At 48.6% G+C, this 19,107-nt stretch overlaps 1 protein-coding gene and 1 long non-coding RNA gene across 2 annotated transcripts in view; one reads left to right on the top strand and one right to left on the bottom strand.

Annotated features, from left to right (window-relative positions):
• TMEM177 (transmembrane protein 177) lies at positions 1-11,766 on the bottom strand. Its single transcript, XM_041739856.1, has 3 exons — positions 11,674-11,766; positions 8,307-9,733; positions 1-595 (listed from the first exon to the last, which is right to left on the bottom strand). Exon 2 carries the CDS (start codon positions 9,709-9,711, stop codon positions 8,776-8,778), a length of 936 nt encoding a protein of 311 aa, XP_041595790.1. The 5' UTR covers positions 9,712-9,733; positions 11,674-11,766; the 3' UTR covers positions 1-595; positions 8,307-8,775.
• Positions 11,197-19,107, top strand: part of LOC121482060 — a 21,478-nt gene continuing 13,567 nt past the window's right edge. Inside the window, exons 1-2 of the long non-coding RNA XR_005985509.1 lie at positions 11,197-11,376; positions 17,522-17,666. This is a non-coding gene — a long non-coding RNA (uncharacterized LOC121482060). The remainder of the gene's footprint in view (positions 11,377-17,521; positions 17,667-19,107) is intronic.

The raw sequence follows: 19,107 nt of genomic DNA on the forward strand, positions 1-19,107 counted from the left end.
CCAATTGCTTTCTAAACACATTATATCCATTACTTATCTGTTGCTCTACAAAAAAATTACTGTAAAACTAAGTGATTAGTGCAGCTCACTGCTTTATCGTCTTGCTGCTTCTTTTTTTTTTTTTTTTTTTTTAAAGATTTTATTTATTCATAAGAGACACACAGAAAGAGAGGCAGAGACACAGGCAGAGGAAGAAGCAGGCTCCATGCAGAAAGCCCGGCGTGGGACTCGATCCCGGGACTCCAGGATCATGCTCTGGGCCAAAGGCAGGCACTCAACCGCTGAGCCACCCAGGTTTCCCAAGTCTTGCTGCTTCTGTGGGTCATGGATCCAAGCACAGCTTAGCTGTGTCCTCCACTTAATGGTCTGTCACAGGTTACAATGAAGGTGTTGGCCGAAGTTGGGGTCTCTTCTAAAAGCTTAACTGGGGATGGATGATCTTCCAAGCTCACTCAGTTGTTGTCAGGATTCAGTTCCTTATGGGCTATTGGACTGGGGGCCTCAGTTGTTAGCTGGCAGTTGGTTGGAGGCTGCCCTTAGTTCCTTGCTATGTGGGCCTCTCCAATATGGCCACTTGCTTTATCAAAGCATGCATCTAAGAAGACAATAGAGCAAGACAGTCTTAGAGCAAGAGTCAAGCAAGTCTACTAGCAAGACAGTCATCACAGAAGTGATAACCTTTGCTGTATTCTATTGTTTTGAACCCCGAGGGCAAGGGAAGAGGATGACAGCTCTTGCAAGGCCAAGCGCTCCCGAAGTGGGGACCATTGGGTGCCATCTTGGAGGCTGTCTACTACTACAAATGTCACTAAGAGCATATGCTTGTACCAATTTTCCCATAGACACTCTAGCACTGAATGTTCTAGTATTTTAAAATTACCAGTAGGGAAGGTGTAAAAGACTATCTCCCATTTTAATGCCCTCTTCTCTGGCCTGGTATCTACCCCAAGGGTCCCTCTGCTCTCAGATGCTGCCAAGTAATTGTCAGCCAGTAGCAACTAAGACAGCTGAGGAACTGCCCTAATTGGGACATGGAAAAGCTGTAAATGCAGATGTGTAGTAGGCAGCAGTGAGTCCCTGGGGAGGGTGCCGGTGTCAAGGAATTGCTGGTATTTGGGCAGCAACTCCAAGGTCTGAATACCCTGGTCAGTACCTGTTCTACTTAAAAGCACAGAAAGTTAGGAAACCAATCTTCTTTTAAATCTTACTATATAGTGGTGCCTGGTGCCTCAGTAGGTTGGGTGTCCAAATCTTAAATTCGGCTGGATCATTATCTCAGCTTTGAGCGATCTCTTGGATTGGGCCCACCTGGGCTCTGCACTCAGAAAAGTCTGCTTGTCCCACTCTCTCTACCTCTGCTGCTTCCCCACCCATACTCTCTCTCTCTTAAATAAATGAATAAATAAATAAAACATTTATTTCAACAAAAGCTTACTATATAGGCTGGGCTCCAGCTTCCCATCAGCAGAGGGCAAGGTGGTATGGACAGCAGTCTAGCATCCTGTGCCCTGTCCACTTGCCTGCCATGGCCCGATGAGCAGCCTCCATGCAGGTCATCAGGTGTGAGGCTCCATGCAAGGAGCCCGATGTGGGACTTGAGCAGCCTCCATGCAGCCTCCATGCAGGTCATCAGGTGTGAGGCAGTTGGAGATGGAGCTGTACTTAAAACCTGCCTACTGGGATACCTGGGTGGCTCAGTGATTGAGCACCTGCCTTTGGCCCAGGGCATGATCCTGGGGACCTGGGATTGAGTCCCACAACAGGCTCCTGTGGAACCTGCTTCTCCCTTGGCCTGTGTCTCTGCCTCTCTCTCTCTCTCTCTCTGTGTCTCTCACGAATAAATAAATAAAATCTTAAAAAAAAAAAAAAAGAAAAAAGAAACGCTGCCTACTGATCAGTTACAAAACCAAAGCATTTTCTGGGGAATATATCCCCACTGTCTTTGACAACTACTTTGTCAGTGTGATGGTAGATGGAAAACTGGTGAATGTGGGCTTATGGGATACAGCTGGACAAGAAGATTATGTCAGATTAAGTCCCTTATCCAACCCATAAACAGATGTATTCTTTTTTTTTTTTTAAATTTTTTATTTATTTATGATAGTCACAGAGAGAGAGAGAGAGGCAGAGACACAGGCGGAGGGAGAAGCAGGCTCCATGCACCGGGAGCCTGATGTGGGATTTGATCCCGGGTCTCCAGGATCGCGCCCTGGGCCAAAGGCAGGCGCCAAACCGCTGCGCCACCCAGGGATCCCTTTTTTTTTTTTTTTTTTAATTTTAACAGATGTATTCTTAATTTGTTTTTCTCTTGTGAGTTCTGCATCATTTGAAAATGTTGGAGCACAATGGTATGCTAAAGTGTGACACCACTGTCTCAACACCTGCATCATCTTAGTTGGGACTAAACTTGATCTCAGAGATGACAAAGACATGATTGAGAAACTGAAGAAGAAGCCCACTCCCGGGCAGCCCGGGTGGCTCAGTGGTTTAGTGCCGCCTTCAGCCCACGGTGTGATCCTGGAGACCCGGGATCAAGTCCCACATCGGGCTCCTTGCATGGAGCCTGCTTCTCCCTCTGCCTGTGTCTCTGCCTCTCTCCGTGTCTCTCATGAATAAATAGAATCTTAAAAAAGAAAAAAAAAAAAAAAAAGAAGCTGACTCCCATCAGCTACCTTCAGGGTTTGGCCATGACTAAGGAGATTGGTGCTGTAAAATACTTGGCACGAGTGCCTGGCTCTCATGCAGCGAGGCCTCCATACAGTGTTTGATGAAGCTATTTGAGTGGTTCTCTACTCCACTCCTGTCAAGAAGAGGAAGTGCCTGTCCTTGGAAATGTCTGAGCTCCTCTCCTGCCCTGTTTCCTTCAGAGGCTTTGTGTGTTTTGCTCAAAAATGGCAGTGGCTTTGCACTCCTTGCCAAGTTTTTGTTACAGATTTTGTTACTTTTCCCATAAAACCATTTTGAGCCAATCAGTAATTTTTACATTTAAAAAAAAAAGATTTTATTTGAGAGAGAGAGAGAGTACATGCATGAGAGAGAGCATGAGCAGGGGGGAGGGGCAGAGAGAGAAGCTGACTCCCTACTGAGTAGGGAGCCCAAGGCTTGGGACTGGATCCCAGGACCCGGGGATCCAGACCTGAGCTGAAAGCAGATGCTTAACCGACTGAGCCTTCTAGTTAGCTATCTTAAAGCCTTCTTCTTCAACAGCCCCTATTCTTGTTCAGATTAAGAGTTGCCAAAATATCTTGTGAACTAAGTTGCATTGTGCTGAGAAAAACTATTCAAGATCTTTGTCTTTTCTTTTTCTTTTTTAAGATTTATTTATTTATTCATTCAGAGAGAGCGAGAGAGAGGCAGAGACACAGGCAGAGGGAGAAGCAGGCTCCATGAAGCCTGCTTCTCCCTCTGCCTGTGTCTCTGCCTCTCTCTCTCTGTGCCTCTCATGAATGAATAAATAAAATCTTTAAAAGAAAATAAGAAGAGATTGCAGTGGGGGTCCCTGGATGGCTCAGTTGGGTTGCACCTCCAACTCTTGGTTTCAGCTCAGGTCATGATCTCAGGATCATGAGATGCAGCCTTAAATTGGGCTCCATGCTCAGTGGGGAGTCTACTCTTTGTTCTCTGCCCACCCCCTCACCCCCCCACAGCCGAGCTCTCTCTCAAAATAAATAAAATCTTTAAAAAAAAAAAAAAGGTGCCTGGGTGGCTCTGTCAGTTGAGCATCCAACTCTTAGTTTGGCTCCTGTCATGATCTCAGGGTCAAGTGATTGAGCTCTGAGTTGGCTTCCCTGCTGCTAATGTTTCTCCCTCTCCATCTACCCCTCCCTGCCTTACACTCTCTCTAATATATATATATAATTTTTTTTAAAGGACTTCAGCGCCTCAAGCTGGAAATGGAGACCCTTCCTAGCTAGTTTCTGATAGGTAAGCAGCACAGCCTCCTTCATGCAATGCTGCCCTCTAATGCACCTGTAATTTATCGGCCTGTGTCCATTTCCCTAAGACTGTACTGTAGGTCAGAATGTAATGAGTAGAATGGCTCAACTCTTTGGATCAATCTTTTTTGATTTTGTAGTGAGGCTTTTAAAAAAAGTTAGCGCATTCACCTTTCCTGAGATTTTGAGCAGACCTCTTATTCAATGTCCCTCTGATGGAGTATCTGCTCTAGCTGTGGGTGTATGGGAGTGTGTGTGCAGCATGGGACGTGATCAAAGAATGAGGACAGTATTTTGACAAAATATGGAGGTTAAGTTACAGTACATTGTACATGTCATAATTAAAAAAAATTTTTTAAAGATTTTATTTATTTGATAGACAGAAAGAGCATGGGCAAGAGGAGTGGCAGACAGAGGGAGAGGGAGAAGCAGGCTCCCCTCTGAGCAGGGAGCCTGATGCGGGGCTTGAACCCAAGATCCTGAGATCATGACCTGAGCAGAAGGCAGGCACTCAACCAACCAAGCCACCCTGGTGCCCCCATAATTAAAATCGGATAAAAGTGTCACAGGTAAATTTTTAAAAGGTTAATTTCTGCCAAATGCAGTAAATGATAAAGGTCATTATCACCAAAAATAAAATAAACCTTACTATATACTCTTGTTGGGCTTCACATTTTGCAGACTTTATTTTCCTTTCGTTATCAAAACAATGCTGTAAGCTACATGTTAATATCTCCATTTAATAGAGAACTTGGGGGCAGCCCCGGGGGCTCAGCGGTTTAGTGCTGCCTTCAGTCCAGGGCATGATCCTGGAGACCCGGGATCAAATCCCACGTCGGGCTCCCTGCGTGGAGCCTGCTTCTCCCTCTGCCTGTGTCTCTGCCTCTCTGTCTCTCATGAATAAATAAATAAAATCTTAAAAAAAAAAATAGAGAACTTGAGGACAGAGATGTGAAATCACTTGGTCAAGGCCCCTCTGCTAAAGTGGTAGGACAGCATTTGAACTCACAGCTGGCTGTCCAGTCTGTTCTCTCTGCTTCCTAATGTAAGCTGTCCCCAGCTGGGCCCTCTGAGGGCTCTGTAACACCTGACCCTTCCACCCCATTCCCACCAAATCTGATATATTGGGTGTCTCTTTCCTTTTCAGTTAGCTGAAAGGGTCTCCTCTGGAAGTTCTAGAAAGGTCTGCTTGGTGACCATTTTTCCTGATGAGAGGTGAGGGCGGAAAGTCACCTTTAACCAGCAGGGGAGAAAGGCTGTAGAGGCCACAGTACAAATTTCCATGATAAAAACCCTCAGGATAGGGACACCTGGGTGGCTCAGTGGTTGAGCGTCTGCCTTTGGCTCAGGCCCTAAATGGATGAAGTCCCACATCAGGCTCCCTGCATGTAGCCTGCTTCTCCCTCCGCCTATCTCTCATGAATAAATACATAAAATCTTAAAAAAAAAAAAAAAAACCCTTAGGATAAACAGGACAATGTAAATCAAAGCTTTGTAAGGGGATCAGGAACCAGGGTGCTGGCTTCAAATCCTTGTTCTGTCACTTTCAGAGCTTCATGGTTTGGGGCCCATTTCTTCACATTTCTGTGCAACTTCCTTGCCTGTAAAATTGAAATAACATTACCAGCTACCTGTTCCAATTTGGGGATAAATGAAAAAAGGTTTTAGGAATCTAGCATATGTCTGGTGCATAATAAAGGCCCTATGGACACTGCTGTAGGGATGTAGTCAGTGGGCAGGAGGCCTTACTGGGTCAGGTCTCCACTTGTGTTTCAGCCCCAGCTTGTGATACACACTCGCCTGGGGATGGGGGTTCCACACATATGCGCCAACTACAGGAAAGGGCTGCCTGGGGTGCAGCACTGTGGATACTGGATGGGGCCTGCCAGGTTCGGGAATGGGCAGAGCCAGGGATGGCATGATGACTCTGAGACTCCCTTTCCTGTATTCCGGCTGTGTCTGCGCATGTGCATGCATGGGGTGGGGGTGGGCATCTGAACCTGTTGATGCAGCCCTCTATCAGCCTACTTTGGAGTCGTCTGTAAGATTGTTCTGGGATGTTGGGTCCCTTTGCACAATCACACTCAGAGAACTACAGTCACATCTGGGGGTGTGGGGGGGTACGACTTAGTACAATGTTCTCCTGGGACTCAGCGCAAGGTGCTGATTCCCGGGGCACATCACAGGCATCTGAGAAGATGCAGTGCAGCACGTATAGGGGAACTGCCTGCCACCTGGCCCATCTATGAAGCCATGGAGCAGGTTTTTGAATCTTTCTGGGATCAACCCCCGAATCTGTGTGTGGAGGTGCCACCAAAGATCATATAACTTGAGGGAGTCCCCTTTCTCCTCCTTGGGGGTCCTGGTGGCCTAAGTGGTGATCTGCCCTACAGGAAGTAACTGGAAGCATCCGGATTTCCCCTATCAGAACAGCAATCCCAGATCCCACCCGGACCCTGCCCTTGAAAAGTCCCAAGTTGGGAAGATAGGACCAGGTCCCATAGGATTCAGATGGCCTCACCATGTGCGCAGCCAGCCTGACCATAATGGCTCAAGATCTAGGGAGCCAGGCCTGCCTGCCATAGCTTTGGGGCCTTGTTCGTTTATTCAAAAGTGATATGAAAGCCTCAGTTCAGAGTGGCAAACAAGACAGACACACACCCCTGCCCTTTCATTTCAGCAGAGGAGATGCTAAGCACTAACTGCAGGCTAACTTATTTACAGTTAGCACTAAGGGCTGGGGAGGGATACAAGCTGTGAAGTGGTGTGAAGGGGGAAGGTTCCAGAAGTCAGGCTGCTGGGTTCTCCTGCAGGAGGAGCTCTAGGTCCCTGAGACAGGGCAAGCCAGGAGAGAGCACCCCAGACTGAAGCAGTGTGTGGGGATGGTGGTGGTGGTGGTGGGACAGCAGCAAAGGAACCAAGGTGCTCCTGAGGTTAGCATCCATACAGTCGGGTCGGGGTGGGACACCAGGGCAGTTGCAGAGGCCATTCGGCCCAGGCTCAGAGACGTGGCTCTAGCCAGAAAACAAGTGGGTGCCCTCAGAGGGTTTAGAGGACAGAACCCAGTCAGACCCGTTCTTCCAAGAGCTGGGGAGGGCAAGGACTGAGCTGAGGGTTGCCAGGGCATGGGGGAAGTGCAGAATGCAGCAGGGAGGAGGGGAGGGGCAGCTCACAGAATGGGGGCCCTGGGCTGAGGTTTGGGGTGGGGCCACTTGAAGAGTGTGTGTGGGGACTGGGAGCAGCTCTTGAGTAGTTTGAGGATCACTCCCCTTACCACTGCGGCTCCCTTTCCTAATCTTTTGGGCAGGCCAGCCTGATGCCACTGTCCTGCTCCCACAGGACTGAGTAGTTTGGGGGTGGTGGTGGTAAATAGGTGAAGTCACCAAACCCAAACCCCAAACTACACTTCTCCAGCCAAGATCAGACAGCCGCACATGGTGGTGGCAGCTGGGGGGACAACCTGGGAGGCCCCCCTGAGCTGGTACTTCCCACAGTGGAGACTTGCTCACCTGCTCACTAACTCCTGCAACCACCTACGCGTTCATCAGGCATCCTGGGACCTGAGATGGGGTGTCTGCCCAGGCCTGACCTGGGAACTCAGGCTGGTCAAGTCGAGCCAGAGCATGACCTCTAGGCACTGCGAAGGAACCAGCAGGAAGACCTGCCGCCCACCCTGCCCACGCCCCATTCAGTCTCTTACAGGAATCATCTGCCACCACTGGTCCTGGCTTTGTGGACCTGGGCGTGGCCTCATCGCTGTGCCCTGAAGTACACTGGTGCCAGGCCTGAATTCTTCCATTCTTCCATGGAAAACATAATCAACAATAAATATACATGAATGGCCAAGTGAGCCTAGCTTGCTGGCCACAACTGTCCTCACCTTTTCTGGGAAGGGGTCTCCTGTCCAAGGATCAAAAGAGGGGTCTGCTCTACCTGCCACCAGAAAGCTTGAGGGAAACAAACAAGGCAAGGGTGCAGCATTCTGCTGGGCCCCGGGCATGACACTAGGCCCAGTCCACCTCGCCCACCTCCATCCTGCTTCTTCCCTGCCCCGGGAACCAAAGCTCCCCCTACTTCTTCCCCTCTTCCCCAGTGCCTCTTCTCTCCAGGCACTGACCATGCTCTGGATTACATCAGCAGGCTCCTTCCCTGCAGGGCCTTGGTTTTGCAAATAGATTGTTCCTTCTATCTTTGGCCAGAGCTCCTGCCAAGTCTCCCACGCCACAAGTCTCATCAGGGTCCAGCAACACAACACTTTCTCCTTCAGGCCCCGGGGCTCTGAGCATGCCATTTGCGCTGGATACACCACCCTTGAAGCACCCCCCTCAAGCTCCCATCTCCCAACCTCTTAGGGCCACACTAGCTTCTCACCTGGGCCCTTTAAAGCTTTTCCTGCCAGTTCAAGTTGAGATTTGACCACCAGGTGAATTACAGTGGTTCTTCAGTGTAGGAAAAGTGTCCACATCCTGTAAGCACCTCCAGTGGTGAGATGTGGCCTGATTCCCCCAGCCTGCTGGTATTCAAAGACCACGGAGGAATATCCCATTTATTTAACAGCACGTCCTCTTGGCCAGGCCCTTTTGTTCATAGCTCACGCAACCCCCAAATCCTGCCAGGTAATTTAAGCATCCCCATTTTACACTTGAGGAAACCAAGGCTCAGCTTCAAAAGGGACTTGCTCAAGGTCACTGGGACAATGGGCTGGGGTAAAATCTAGGCTGTTTAATTCCAAAGTCTATGATTCACTGACATGTGGCCATGGGTCCAGAGGCACCGAGAGCCCCGAGTCAACATCAGGGTGGTGCTTGCATGAGCTGCATCTGTCCTTGTGATGAGTCCCTCAGGAGTGGCCTGGGTTGAGTGTTGCCCTCCACATCTGCAGCACAGAATCCCGGCGGGTTGTGTAGGGTAAATGTTTGATGCGAAACCAGTGTCTGGGAACGATGTTCCCACTGGGCGTATACAGCTGCTCTCCACGCTTGCCCAAGAGACTGCGCAGGGCTATGTTGCCCGACAAAATCTTCTCATAGAACTCCACTCCACCCTGGGCATAGGCTGTAGACAGCGCAGCTGTGCGGCGGTCGAGCCAGGCTTCCAGCGCATGAGTGAGAGAGTCCGTGGAGAAGGCATAGGCCACAAAGCCTGCCACTGCTGCTGCCAGGTTGAAGGCAGCCCGTAAATTCATGGGGCCTCCATAGAGCCCCAGTGCATGCTTGGCACCCACGCCCAGCGCCCAGGTTCCTGCCAGGCAAGCTGGGGCCAACAGGGCCTGTAGGGCAGCTGTACTGCTCTCCAGGTATACCACTTCCTTGGCCAAGGCAAACTTCTGGGCGTCGCGGGACAGGGTCAGGGCATCTCTCAGCCGGGTGCCTGCTGGGCTCTGCCAGTTGACTCTTTGCCCGTGTACAACTACTGGATCATCACTGTCGATCAATGTGCCACCCAGGAAGGTGGCTGGGATGCCCACTATCGCCCCAGCAGGGAGTCGTGGGAAGCCAGCACTCACAGGCTGGAAGGTGAATGAGGTGAAAGCCTCATAGCTATGGCCCGAGGGGACACCCACGTCCTGGAGCACCTCTTGGAAGAGGCTCTGCAGCTCTGGGGAGAGCGGAGCTGGCTGGCCCTGAGGCCAGTACTGGTACAGCCACCGGATCACAGGATCTGGTAAGAGGTGGTATGAGATCTGGGCCCCGAACAGGCCGGCACAGGAACCCACCAACAGGCCTGCTCTGTGTCTCTGCACGAATGCTGCGGCCCGCCACAGGGGACCTGCCATGAGTGTGGCCACCGATGTGAACCTGGGTTAAGAAAAAGAGAAGACAGCCAATAGTTCCCTGGGTCAGCCTGCACACTGAACATATCCCAAGATCACATTCTTTTTAGCAGGGGCAATACAGCAAGGTGGTTAAGAACATGAGCTCTAGGGATGCCTGGGTGGCTCAGCGGTTGGGCGTCTGCCTTTGGCTCAGGTCATGCTCCTGGAGACCCAGGATTGGGTCCCGCATCGGGCTCCCTGCATGGAGCCTGCTTCTCCCTCTGTCTGCCTCTGCCTCTCTCTCTCTGGGTCTCTCATGAATAAATAAAATCTTAAAAAAAAAAAGAACATGAGCTCTAGAGCCAGAGTTCAAATCCAACCTCCATCTCTGTGCATCACCTTCTCCATCTGCCCAACAGGCTTCCGACGATCGCATCATGAGAGTGGCTGTGAGGAGTATATGACTGAACACACATAAAGTAACTAGTGTGGCACAGCAGCAGACACCCCTTGTGATGATGCTGTGATTATTCCCAGGACTAGGCACAGCACGAAGTACCCAACGGCCTCACTCCGCTATTCATCCCATAGAGAAGCCCTATGATTGCTAATTTATAGGTGAAACCTAAGTTCAACTTAACTGATTACTTCCTATATGCTAAACACAATTCTGAGAGCTTTATATATACTGTCTAACGACTGAATCCTCACAACTCAACCTAATTACTACTATTGCCCCTATTTTAAAGCCCTGGAAACCGAGGCACGGATAAGCTAAGCAAGTTGGAAACCCCAACATCGCAAAGTGGCAGTGCTGCAGGCTGAGTCCTGTCCCCTTCAAATTCATATGCTGAAGCCTTAACTCTCCGTCTCTCACAATGTAACTGTATTTAGAGATGGGGTTTTTATTTATTTATTATTTATTTTTTTTTAACTTTTTATTTATTTATGATAGTCAGAGAGAGAGAGAGAGAGAGAGAGAGAGAGAGAGAGGCAGAGACACAGGCAGAGGGAGAAGCAGGCCCCATGCACCGGGAGCCCGATGTGGGATTCGATCCCAGGTCTCCAGGATCGCGCCCTGGGCCAAAGGCAGGCGCTAAACCGCTGCGCCACCCAGGGATCCCGAGATGGGGTTTTTAAAGAGATAATTAAGTTAAAGTGAGGTCATTAGGGTAGGTCCTCTTCTGACCGGTGTCCTTAAGGGAACAGATTAGGACACAGACACTTAGGGGGGCAGCCCACGAAGGGACACAAGCCAGAAGTGACTGTCTACAAGCCAAGGGGAGCGCTCTCGGGACCTTCATCTTGGACTTTGAGCCTCCAGACCTGAGAAAACAAGTTCCCGCCACCCAGTACTTGCCCCGCAGCGGGGCTGGCTAGCACCGGTCCAGTGTGGGAACACAGGGTATCAAGGGTTCACAGCAAACTTCATTTCCGAAAACACTTTGAATGCTAAATCACAAATATACACGAAGCAGACAAACTAGCACATTAGCCAACTTGAACCAACTCGTGGCCAATCTTGTTTCCTCTTCTCCCACCCACATTCCTCTTCCAACTGGTTTATTTGGAAACACCTCCCAGGCGTCCTCTCCCTTCATCCGTAAATATTGCAGCAAGAATTCACTATTTTACTCTGGCTGAAGCCTGCGGTCTTCCTGCCTGCGACACGCGTTTCATTAGCAAGTAAGTTGCCGCAAACAAGAACGCGGGGCAGCCCTGGCCTGTTTCAACAAAAACTCCCGGAAGGACACATCGCCTGGGGCTACTTTCCCGAGAGACTGAGGCGAGGACCGCAAGGGTCCTGGACAGAGTCCCAAGGCCCCCAGCGCCGAGGCCGTGCTCCAGACCGGGCGACCAGGGGCTGCGGCGCCCCTCCCGGGCCCCCAGGCTGCGCCCCGCAGTTCGAGCCGGCGGCCGGAGGCGATGCTGGGGCGGGGGCCCGGCCGGCCCCGCGAACTCCGCCGCCCAACGGGCACTCACCTCCGCGGCCGCCGCAGCCCGGGACCCGGTGGCACGTGCGCCCGCGGGAGGGGGGGCGGGGCGTGCGCGGCGTACGTCGGCCCGCGCTCTGGGGGCGGGGACTATAGGGGGCGGGGCAGGCGCGGTGCACGTCGGCCCGCGCTCTGGGGGCGGGGACTATAGGGGGCGGGGCGTGCGCGGCGTACGTCAGCCCGAGCTCTGGGGGTGGGGACCATAGGGGGCGGGGCGTGCGCGGTGTACGACAGCCCGAGCTCTGGGGGTGGGGACCATAGGGGGCGGGAACCACAGGGGCGGGACAGGCGCGGTGCACGTCGGCCCGCGCTCTGGGGGCGGGGACCATAGGGGGCGGGGCGTGCGCGGTGCACGTCGGCCTGAGCTCTGGGGGCGGGGACTACAGGGGGCGGGGACTATAGGGGCGGGGCGTGCGCGGTGCAAGTCAGCCCGAGCTCTGGGGGCGGGGACTATACGGGGCGGGGCATGCGCGGTGCACCTCGGCCCGAGCTCTGGGGGCGGGACTATAGGGGGCGGGGATTCGGGGGCGGGGCCGGAGCCGGGGCGGGCGTGGGAGCGGGAGGTTCCTTTGCTACTGCACCTTGGAGCGGGCGACTTCCTCGCCTCGGGATGAGCGAAGCGGGCTGGGTCACCCGAAACAGCGGCCCTTCGTGGGTCAGGAGGTGGCCTACGGCTGAGCCCCCATCGGGGCCCATGCCCACCTGACTGCCGGGTCCGTGGCCTTTTCTGTCTGGAAGCGTTCACCGCCGGTGGGCTGGTCTGGGCTTTATTCTATTAACATTTGTAAATAAAGTTTTTTTTTAAGATTTTATTTATTTATGATACATAAAGAGAGAGAGAGAGGCAGAGACACAGGCAGAGGGAGAAGCAGGCTCCATGCCAGGAGCCCGACGTGGGATTCGATCCCGGGTCTCCAGGATCGCGCCCTGGGCCAAAGGCAGGCGCCAAACCGCTGCGCCACCCAGGGATCCCTGTAAATAAAGTTTTATTGGGAAGACAGCCATGTCTGTTTCTTTAAAGTCACCTATGGCTGCTTTCCTCCAGAAGGGCAGAGTTGAGTAGCCAGGACAGAGACAGTCTGACCTAGAAAGCCTACACTTTTGACTATCTGGCTCTTAGAGAAAAGCTCTATGGACACAGGAAGTCCATTATTCCCATTTTACAGATGAAGAAACGGAAGCATTTAGCTTGAGCAGGGTGCCCAGAGCATATGCACCTAGCATGCACCCGAGTGGCACAGGACTCCTGTCCCTGTACATTTCCCATGACATCACCTGCCTCCAGACAAATTCAGTCTAGTGGGTCTTGTGAATTCTCCCAAGAGGGCCTGGCCTCTGTCTCTGACTCTCTCTTCCATCCAAGCCCTGGGGTAAAGGGTGGGGAGGTCTTAGCTCCTGGGTGGAAAGATGAGGCTGCAAGGGAAGGTGAGGATGTATGGAGACCCAGAAGCCTATGGGCATTGGGATGGGGCTTTGGACAGTTAGCAAGCAGGCTGTGGACTCTTGTGTCTCCAGACAAGCCACCAGCTCAGCCCTCTCTGCAGGGCTTTTGACCACAAAGGACCAGCTGCAATGATCAGTTGGGACCATACCTGATTCCCAGCTAACCCTCTGTGTTTAGCATCCCATGGCGTTTTCTGTCTCAGGTGTGGCCCAGCAGCCCCTTTTTGGAGCTATAAGCTGGCCTGGCAGAGATAACCCTGCTGATACTAGAGAAGAACGGAGAGGGTGGTCCTGGCTGGTCCCTCAGCCCAGAAGTAGTTCTTAGGGAGACTGCAGCCTAGGGAAAGAGACCTTTCTTAAGAGGCAGGGGGCTCTTGTGTAAAGGACATCACCCGTCTGGACCTCGGTTTCCTCATCTCATGCTTCATCCCACCTAACAAAATAAGTAGTGAAGATAATATCAGTTTCAAAGGACCTTATTACATCCAATCCTAGAAGTTTCCTAGATACTCTCATCTGTATAACTAAAGTGGGGAGGCAACTTCAAATGGCATGCACTTGAACCTCCCTTCAATCTTGGCCTTGAAAGGCTGTCATAAAGCATTCTGTGACCAGATGTAAATCTAGTACAGCTGCTGAAGCCAAAGTATTTGGGTTAGATCCTGGCTCCACCTCTTCCTAGCTGTGTGACTTTTGGAAAAAGTCCTAGTATTCTCATCAATAAGATGAGATGAGAGTACCACCTACCCCCGGGGTTATTATGGGGATATGTGATCTCAGCTAGATTTGGAATGTGGGATAGTCTACAGGGCAAACGATGTGGTTTCCCTAACAAATCAATGGCATAAAAAACAATGGAAGGAGACATCAAATAAGATATGAAAGACGCAGCAGTTAAATGGAATTCATGGCTTTTGCTGGGATCCTGAATCAATAGTTTACTTACTGTAAAAGAGACACTTTTGAGACAACCAAAGAGATCTGAATATGGATTGAATATCAGGTGATGTTAATGAATTGCTTATTTTGTTAGGTTGGATGATGTATATTTATGGAAACCAAAAAGTTCTTATCAGTTAGAGATGCATATTGAAGTATTTATAGGTGCAATTGACATGATGTTTGCTATTTAGTTCAAAATATTACAGTCAAAACAAAACCACTACCACCACCATGAAAACCAGGGGCATAGATGAAACATCAACAAAATGTTGGAAGTTGTTTAAGCTTTGTGTCAAGTTTGGGGGGTTCATTATACTGTGCTCTATGTATGTTTGCAAATTTCCATAATCAAATGTTATTTTTTTTAAAGATTTATTTATTCAGAGAGAGAGGGAGAGGCAGAGAGAGAAGCAGGCTCCATGCAGGGAGCCCGACGTGGGACTCCATCCTGTGTCTCCAGGATCAGACCCCGGGCTGCAGGCGGCGCTAAACCACTGCGCCACTGGGGCTGCCCTCAAATGTTATTTTTTTAATGTATGTTTAATGTACGCTGACCAATTTGACTTCATCTACTTAAAAACTTTTGAGCATCAAAGAACATTATCAAGAAATGAAAAGGTAGTTCACAGAATGGGAGAAAATATTTGCAAGTCATAGATACCATGAGGGCCTAGTTTCCAGAATCTATAAGAACTCAACAACAAAAAGACAACTGACCCAATTTAAAAATGAACAAATGACTTGAAGAGACACTCCTTCAAAGAAGATAGATAGATGGCCAACAAGCACATAAAAAGATGCTCAGCATCCCTAGTCATTAGGAGAATACAAGTCAAATTCATATGAGATACTTCTTCACTCATTGAGACAGCCATAAAAAAACAAAACAAAAACAAAAAACAACAGACAAGGGCGAGGATGTGCAGAAACTGAAGCTCTCATACGTTGGGAGAGCTCTTGTACAGTAGGAATGTGAAATGGCTCAGCCACTGTAGAACACAGTTCGGCAGCTCCTCGTAAGGTTAAACATAGAATTACCATATGATCTGGCAATTCTACTCCTATGAATACAGACAACCCTCTTAACTGTGAAGGATGGAGTCAAAGAAAGGGTTTGTTCTGTTTTGTTTGGCATGTTTACACGGATAATGATCTCACTGAGAAATATTATGCTGAGACTATCTCATTGAGAGAGACAAATTGATACCAGAGAGAGGGGATCCTTCAAGGAAAGGATTCTTTAGGTAGGTGAGAGGGGATGGGGTCCAGGGCATGAGTAGGAGGAGAAGTGGGATAAGGAGCAATTCTTCACAGTAATAAGAGGAAAGTTGCCATTATATTACTATGCTGTAACCTTAAACTTACACAATATTATATGTCTATTATATCTCAATAACGCTGAAAAAAGGGGGGGGGGAAGCTGTGGTTAGTGCACCCAGGCTAGTGATTTCAGGGTGGGAAGATAAAGATGAGGCTGTTCTTACCTGATTGCTACTTTGTTTTCTCAGTGACACATCCGGGAAACTCAGCTAAAAGCATAGTGGGTGGGGTGATGAAAGTATGAAGAAAGCAGAAAAGATGTGTAATTACCACATGAAGAGAAGGAAAGAACCCACCAGGAAACTGTAATGATTGGATAGCATTGAGTGCCCACTTGAAATCTGGATCAAAAACACAGTATGAGACTGGGGTGCCTGGGTGGCTCAGTCAGTTAAGCATCCAACTCTTGGTTTTGGCTCAGGTCATGTTCTCAGGGTTGTGGGATTGAGCCCCACGTCGGGCTCCATGCTGAACATGGAAGCTGCTTGGGATTTTTTCTCTCCCTTCCCCCTACCCCCAATGCTTGAATGTGTGTCCTCACTCTCTGTCTCTCTCAAAAGCAAAACAAAACACAGTGTGAGACAGTTATTGTGATTTTTTTTTGTGATTTTTTTCCAACAATGTTCAGGTGCTCAGGTGCAGGGAGGGGTGGATGGATAGTTGAAGGGTTTAGGCAGAGGTAGAGTTTGCCAGTCAAGCACAGGGTGGAGAAAAATGGACAAGGGAGGTGAGGGTGTTTGCAAAGAAGTGGTTATATAGTGATAGTCCATGAACACTAAGCTAGAGAAGAGGACAGTGAGGGCCCCTGAGGGTGATTTATGTGCTTAACACTGAAATTGTGGACACCATTTGGCCAACACTGTTTCTAAGCCCTTTGCAAAAGGAAGAAGTGACAAGATCATTGTTCCGGTGGAATTTAAGGATTGTTGGAATTGGGCCACCATAGTAAGGCACATAGAAGTGTAAGGAGGTGGTGATTAGAAGGTGGGAGGCTGGGGATCCCTAGGTGGCTCAGTGGTTTGGCATCTGCCTTTGGCCCAGGGCACAATCCTGGAGTCCCGGGATCGAGTCCTGTGTCAGGCTCCCTGCATGGAGCCTGCTTCTCCCTCTGCCTGTGTCTCTGCCTCTCTCTCTCTATCATGAACAAATAAGTAAATAAATCTTAAAAAAAAAAAAAAAAGAAGTTGGGAGGCTGGAAATGGACATTTCAGAGGTGGTGTCAGTACTGTGATGGCAAGGTCAAGAGTATGACTGTAGGAGTCAATGACTATGGTGGGGTGGAAGAGAAAATTAAGGAGATGTATGAATCATGTTTTTAAAATTTTTTCATATTTTATGATGTTTTGACAATTTAGGGACCTTGCTAATCCTGGAAAAAATGCCCCTCTTGGGACTAGCTAATTCCTAGAGAAACAAATGACTCCTCTCACTTCTACTGCAAGAGTACCTTTCATATGACAAACCAACCAATCTAGAGACCTTATCCCTAACCACCTCCTTCAAGTCTCACATGCCAAGCCAATATTTCCCCTGCTTTAAATGATCTGGACGACTGGAGACCACCCCTATAAGCCCAGAACCCACCAAAATTACTGAAACTATACAATCCTAAACTTCTTCAAACTTCCCTATCCTGCCTCACCATTCCTTCCCATGGAAACCTCAGTAGAGGCTCTGGGCTGTGCTTTCTGCTTCCCCCTTCTGCTTCCTGACTGACCCTAGTACCTCCCATGTGGCCCCACATGGCATGGTGTGCTCCCTTCTCTCAGGAAAAGTAAATAATAAATACTTCCTTCAGTGGCATTGACCTTTCCATGTTATCCCTCAGTTACTTCCAGAAATTATGTCTCAAGTACCATCAAAACCAGAGGCTCAGCTACAAGAGGCCAAGATGTTGGGTGGATTGTCTCTGCCAACGCTGAAATTGGCAAGAATGGTGAAAAGGACAGTGGTGAAGAACACAAAGTCTAGGTGCTAAAATAATTCAAGAAGGAGGGAGAGTGATGAGGGGGTTGGTGGATCACTGTAGCAAGGCTGGAATAGTTTGATGGCACGTGTTTCATAGGAGTTGGGGTTTGTGAAGGAAATGGCCATGGGGGCAAAGAGGACACCAACTCTATCCTGATTTCCAGAGAGCATGGGGAAGAAGAAAGAAAAAAAGAAGAAATAAAAGAAGAAAATGATTTCACTTGAGAGAGCTAGGGTGTCCTCATGGAAGAGAGCCAAGCTTTGGTGAAAACAAGCAAGAGAAGCAAATGTTCAGAGAAGGAGGTGAAGGTATGTGGAATTTGCTGACGGTAGACCAAGCATCCTAGAGGATGCAGTGAAGCTTGAGAGTCCCAATCATGCAAGGGGTGCATGATTGGGAGTAGATTAGGGTATAAAAAGGAAATAAATATAGGGATAGGGAATTTGGTGGTTGTTTTTTTTTTTTTTTTTTCCATTGTGGTAAAACACGTATTTATCATCCTATTTTTAAGTGTATACAGTTCAGTGGTCTTTGTATATACATTCAAAATGCTGTATAACTATCACTACCAGACAGCTCTATAATTCTTTTCAAATTGTAAAATTGAAGCTCTGTACTTAATAGCTCCCCATGTTTCCTGCCCCCTAAACCTTGACAACCACTGTTGTACTTTTTGTGTCTATAATTTTGACTAAGTATCTTATATAAGTGGAAACATACAGTATTTGTCTTTTTTCTGACTGGGTAATTTAACTTAGCATAATGTCCTCAAGTTTTATACATGTTATAGCATGTGACAGGATTTCCTTTTTTTTTTCTTTTATTTATTTATGATAGTCACACAGAGAGAAAGAGAGAGGCAGAGACATAGGCAGAGGGAGAAGCAGGCTCCATGCACCGGGAGCCCGACGTGGGATTCCATCCGGGGCCTCCAGGATCGCGCCCTGGGCCAAAGGCAGGCGCCAAACCGCTGCGCCACCAAGGGATCCCCTCCTTTGTTTTTTTTTTTTTTTCCTCCTTTGTTTTTAAGGCTGAAAAATATTCCATTGTATGTATGCATCATATTTTGTTTATCCATTCATCAGTTGATAGACATTGAATTGCTTCCACCTTTTGGCTATTGTGAATAGTGCTGTTATGAGTATGGGTATATAAATATCTCTTTGAGACCCTGCTTTCAAATCTTTTAAATTAGACCCAGAAATGAAATGGTAATGCTTTTTTTTTTTTCCTTTTTGAGGAATGGCAATTCCTCAAAAACAAACAAACAAACAAAAAAAACTATACCATTTACATTCTCATTGACAGTGCACCAGGGCTCCAATTTCTCTATATACTCACCAACACTTGCTGTTTTCTGGGATTTTTTGATAGCAGCCATCCTCCTAGTGGGTGTGAGATAGTATCTCATAGTTTCGATTTCCAATTTCTTAAAGATTAGTGATATTGTGCATCTTTTCAGGTGCTTATTGATCATCATATATCTTTTTTGGAGAAATGTCTATTCAAGTACTTTGCCCATTTTTAATTGTTTTTGTTGTTGAGTTTTAAGAGTTCTCAAGAGACTCTGGATATTGATCCCTTATGAGATATGTGATTTGCAAATATTTTCTCTCATTCTATTGGTTATCTTTTTACTTGGTGGACATTGTTATTTGATTTTTTTTTACAAAGTTTAAAAAATTTTCATGAAGTCCAATTTGTCTCTTTCCTCTTGTTGCTTATGCCTTTGGTGTCATATCCAAAAAA

This window comes from Vulpes lagopus, chromosome 24, assembly GCF_018345385.1.
Source record: "Vulpes lagopus strain Blue_001 chromosome 24, ASM1834538v1, whole genome shotgun sequence".
In the NCBI taxonomy this organism is placed as follows: domain Eukaryota; kingdom Metazoa; phylum Chordata; class Mammalia; order Carnivora; family Canidae; genus Vulpes; species Vulpes lagopus.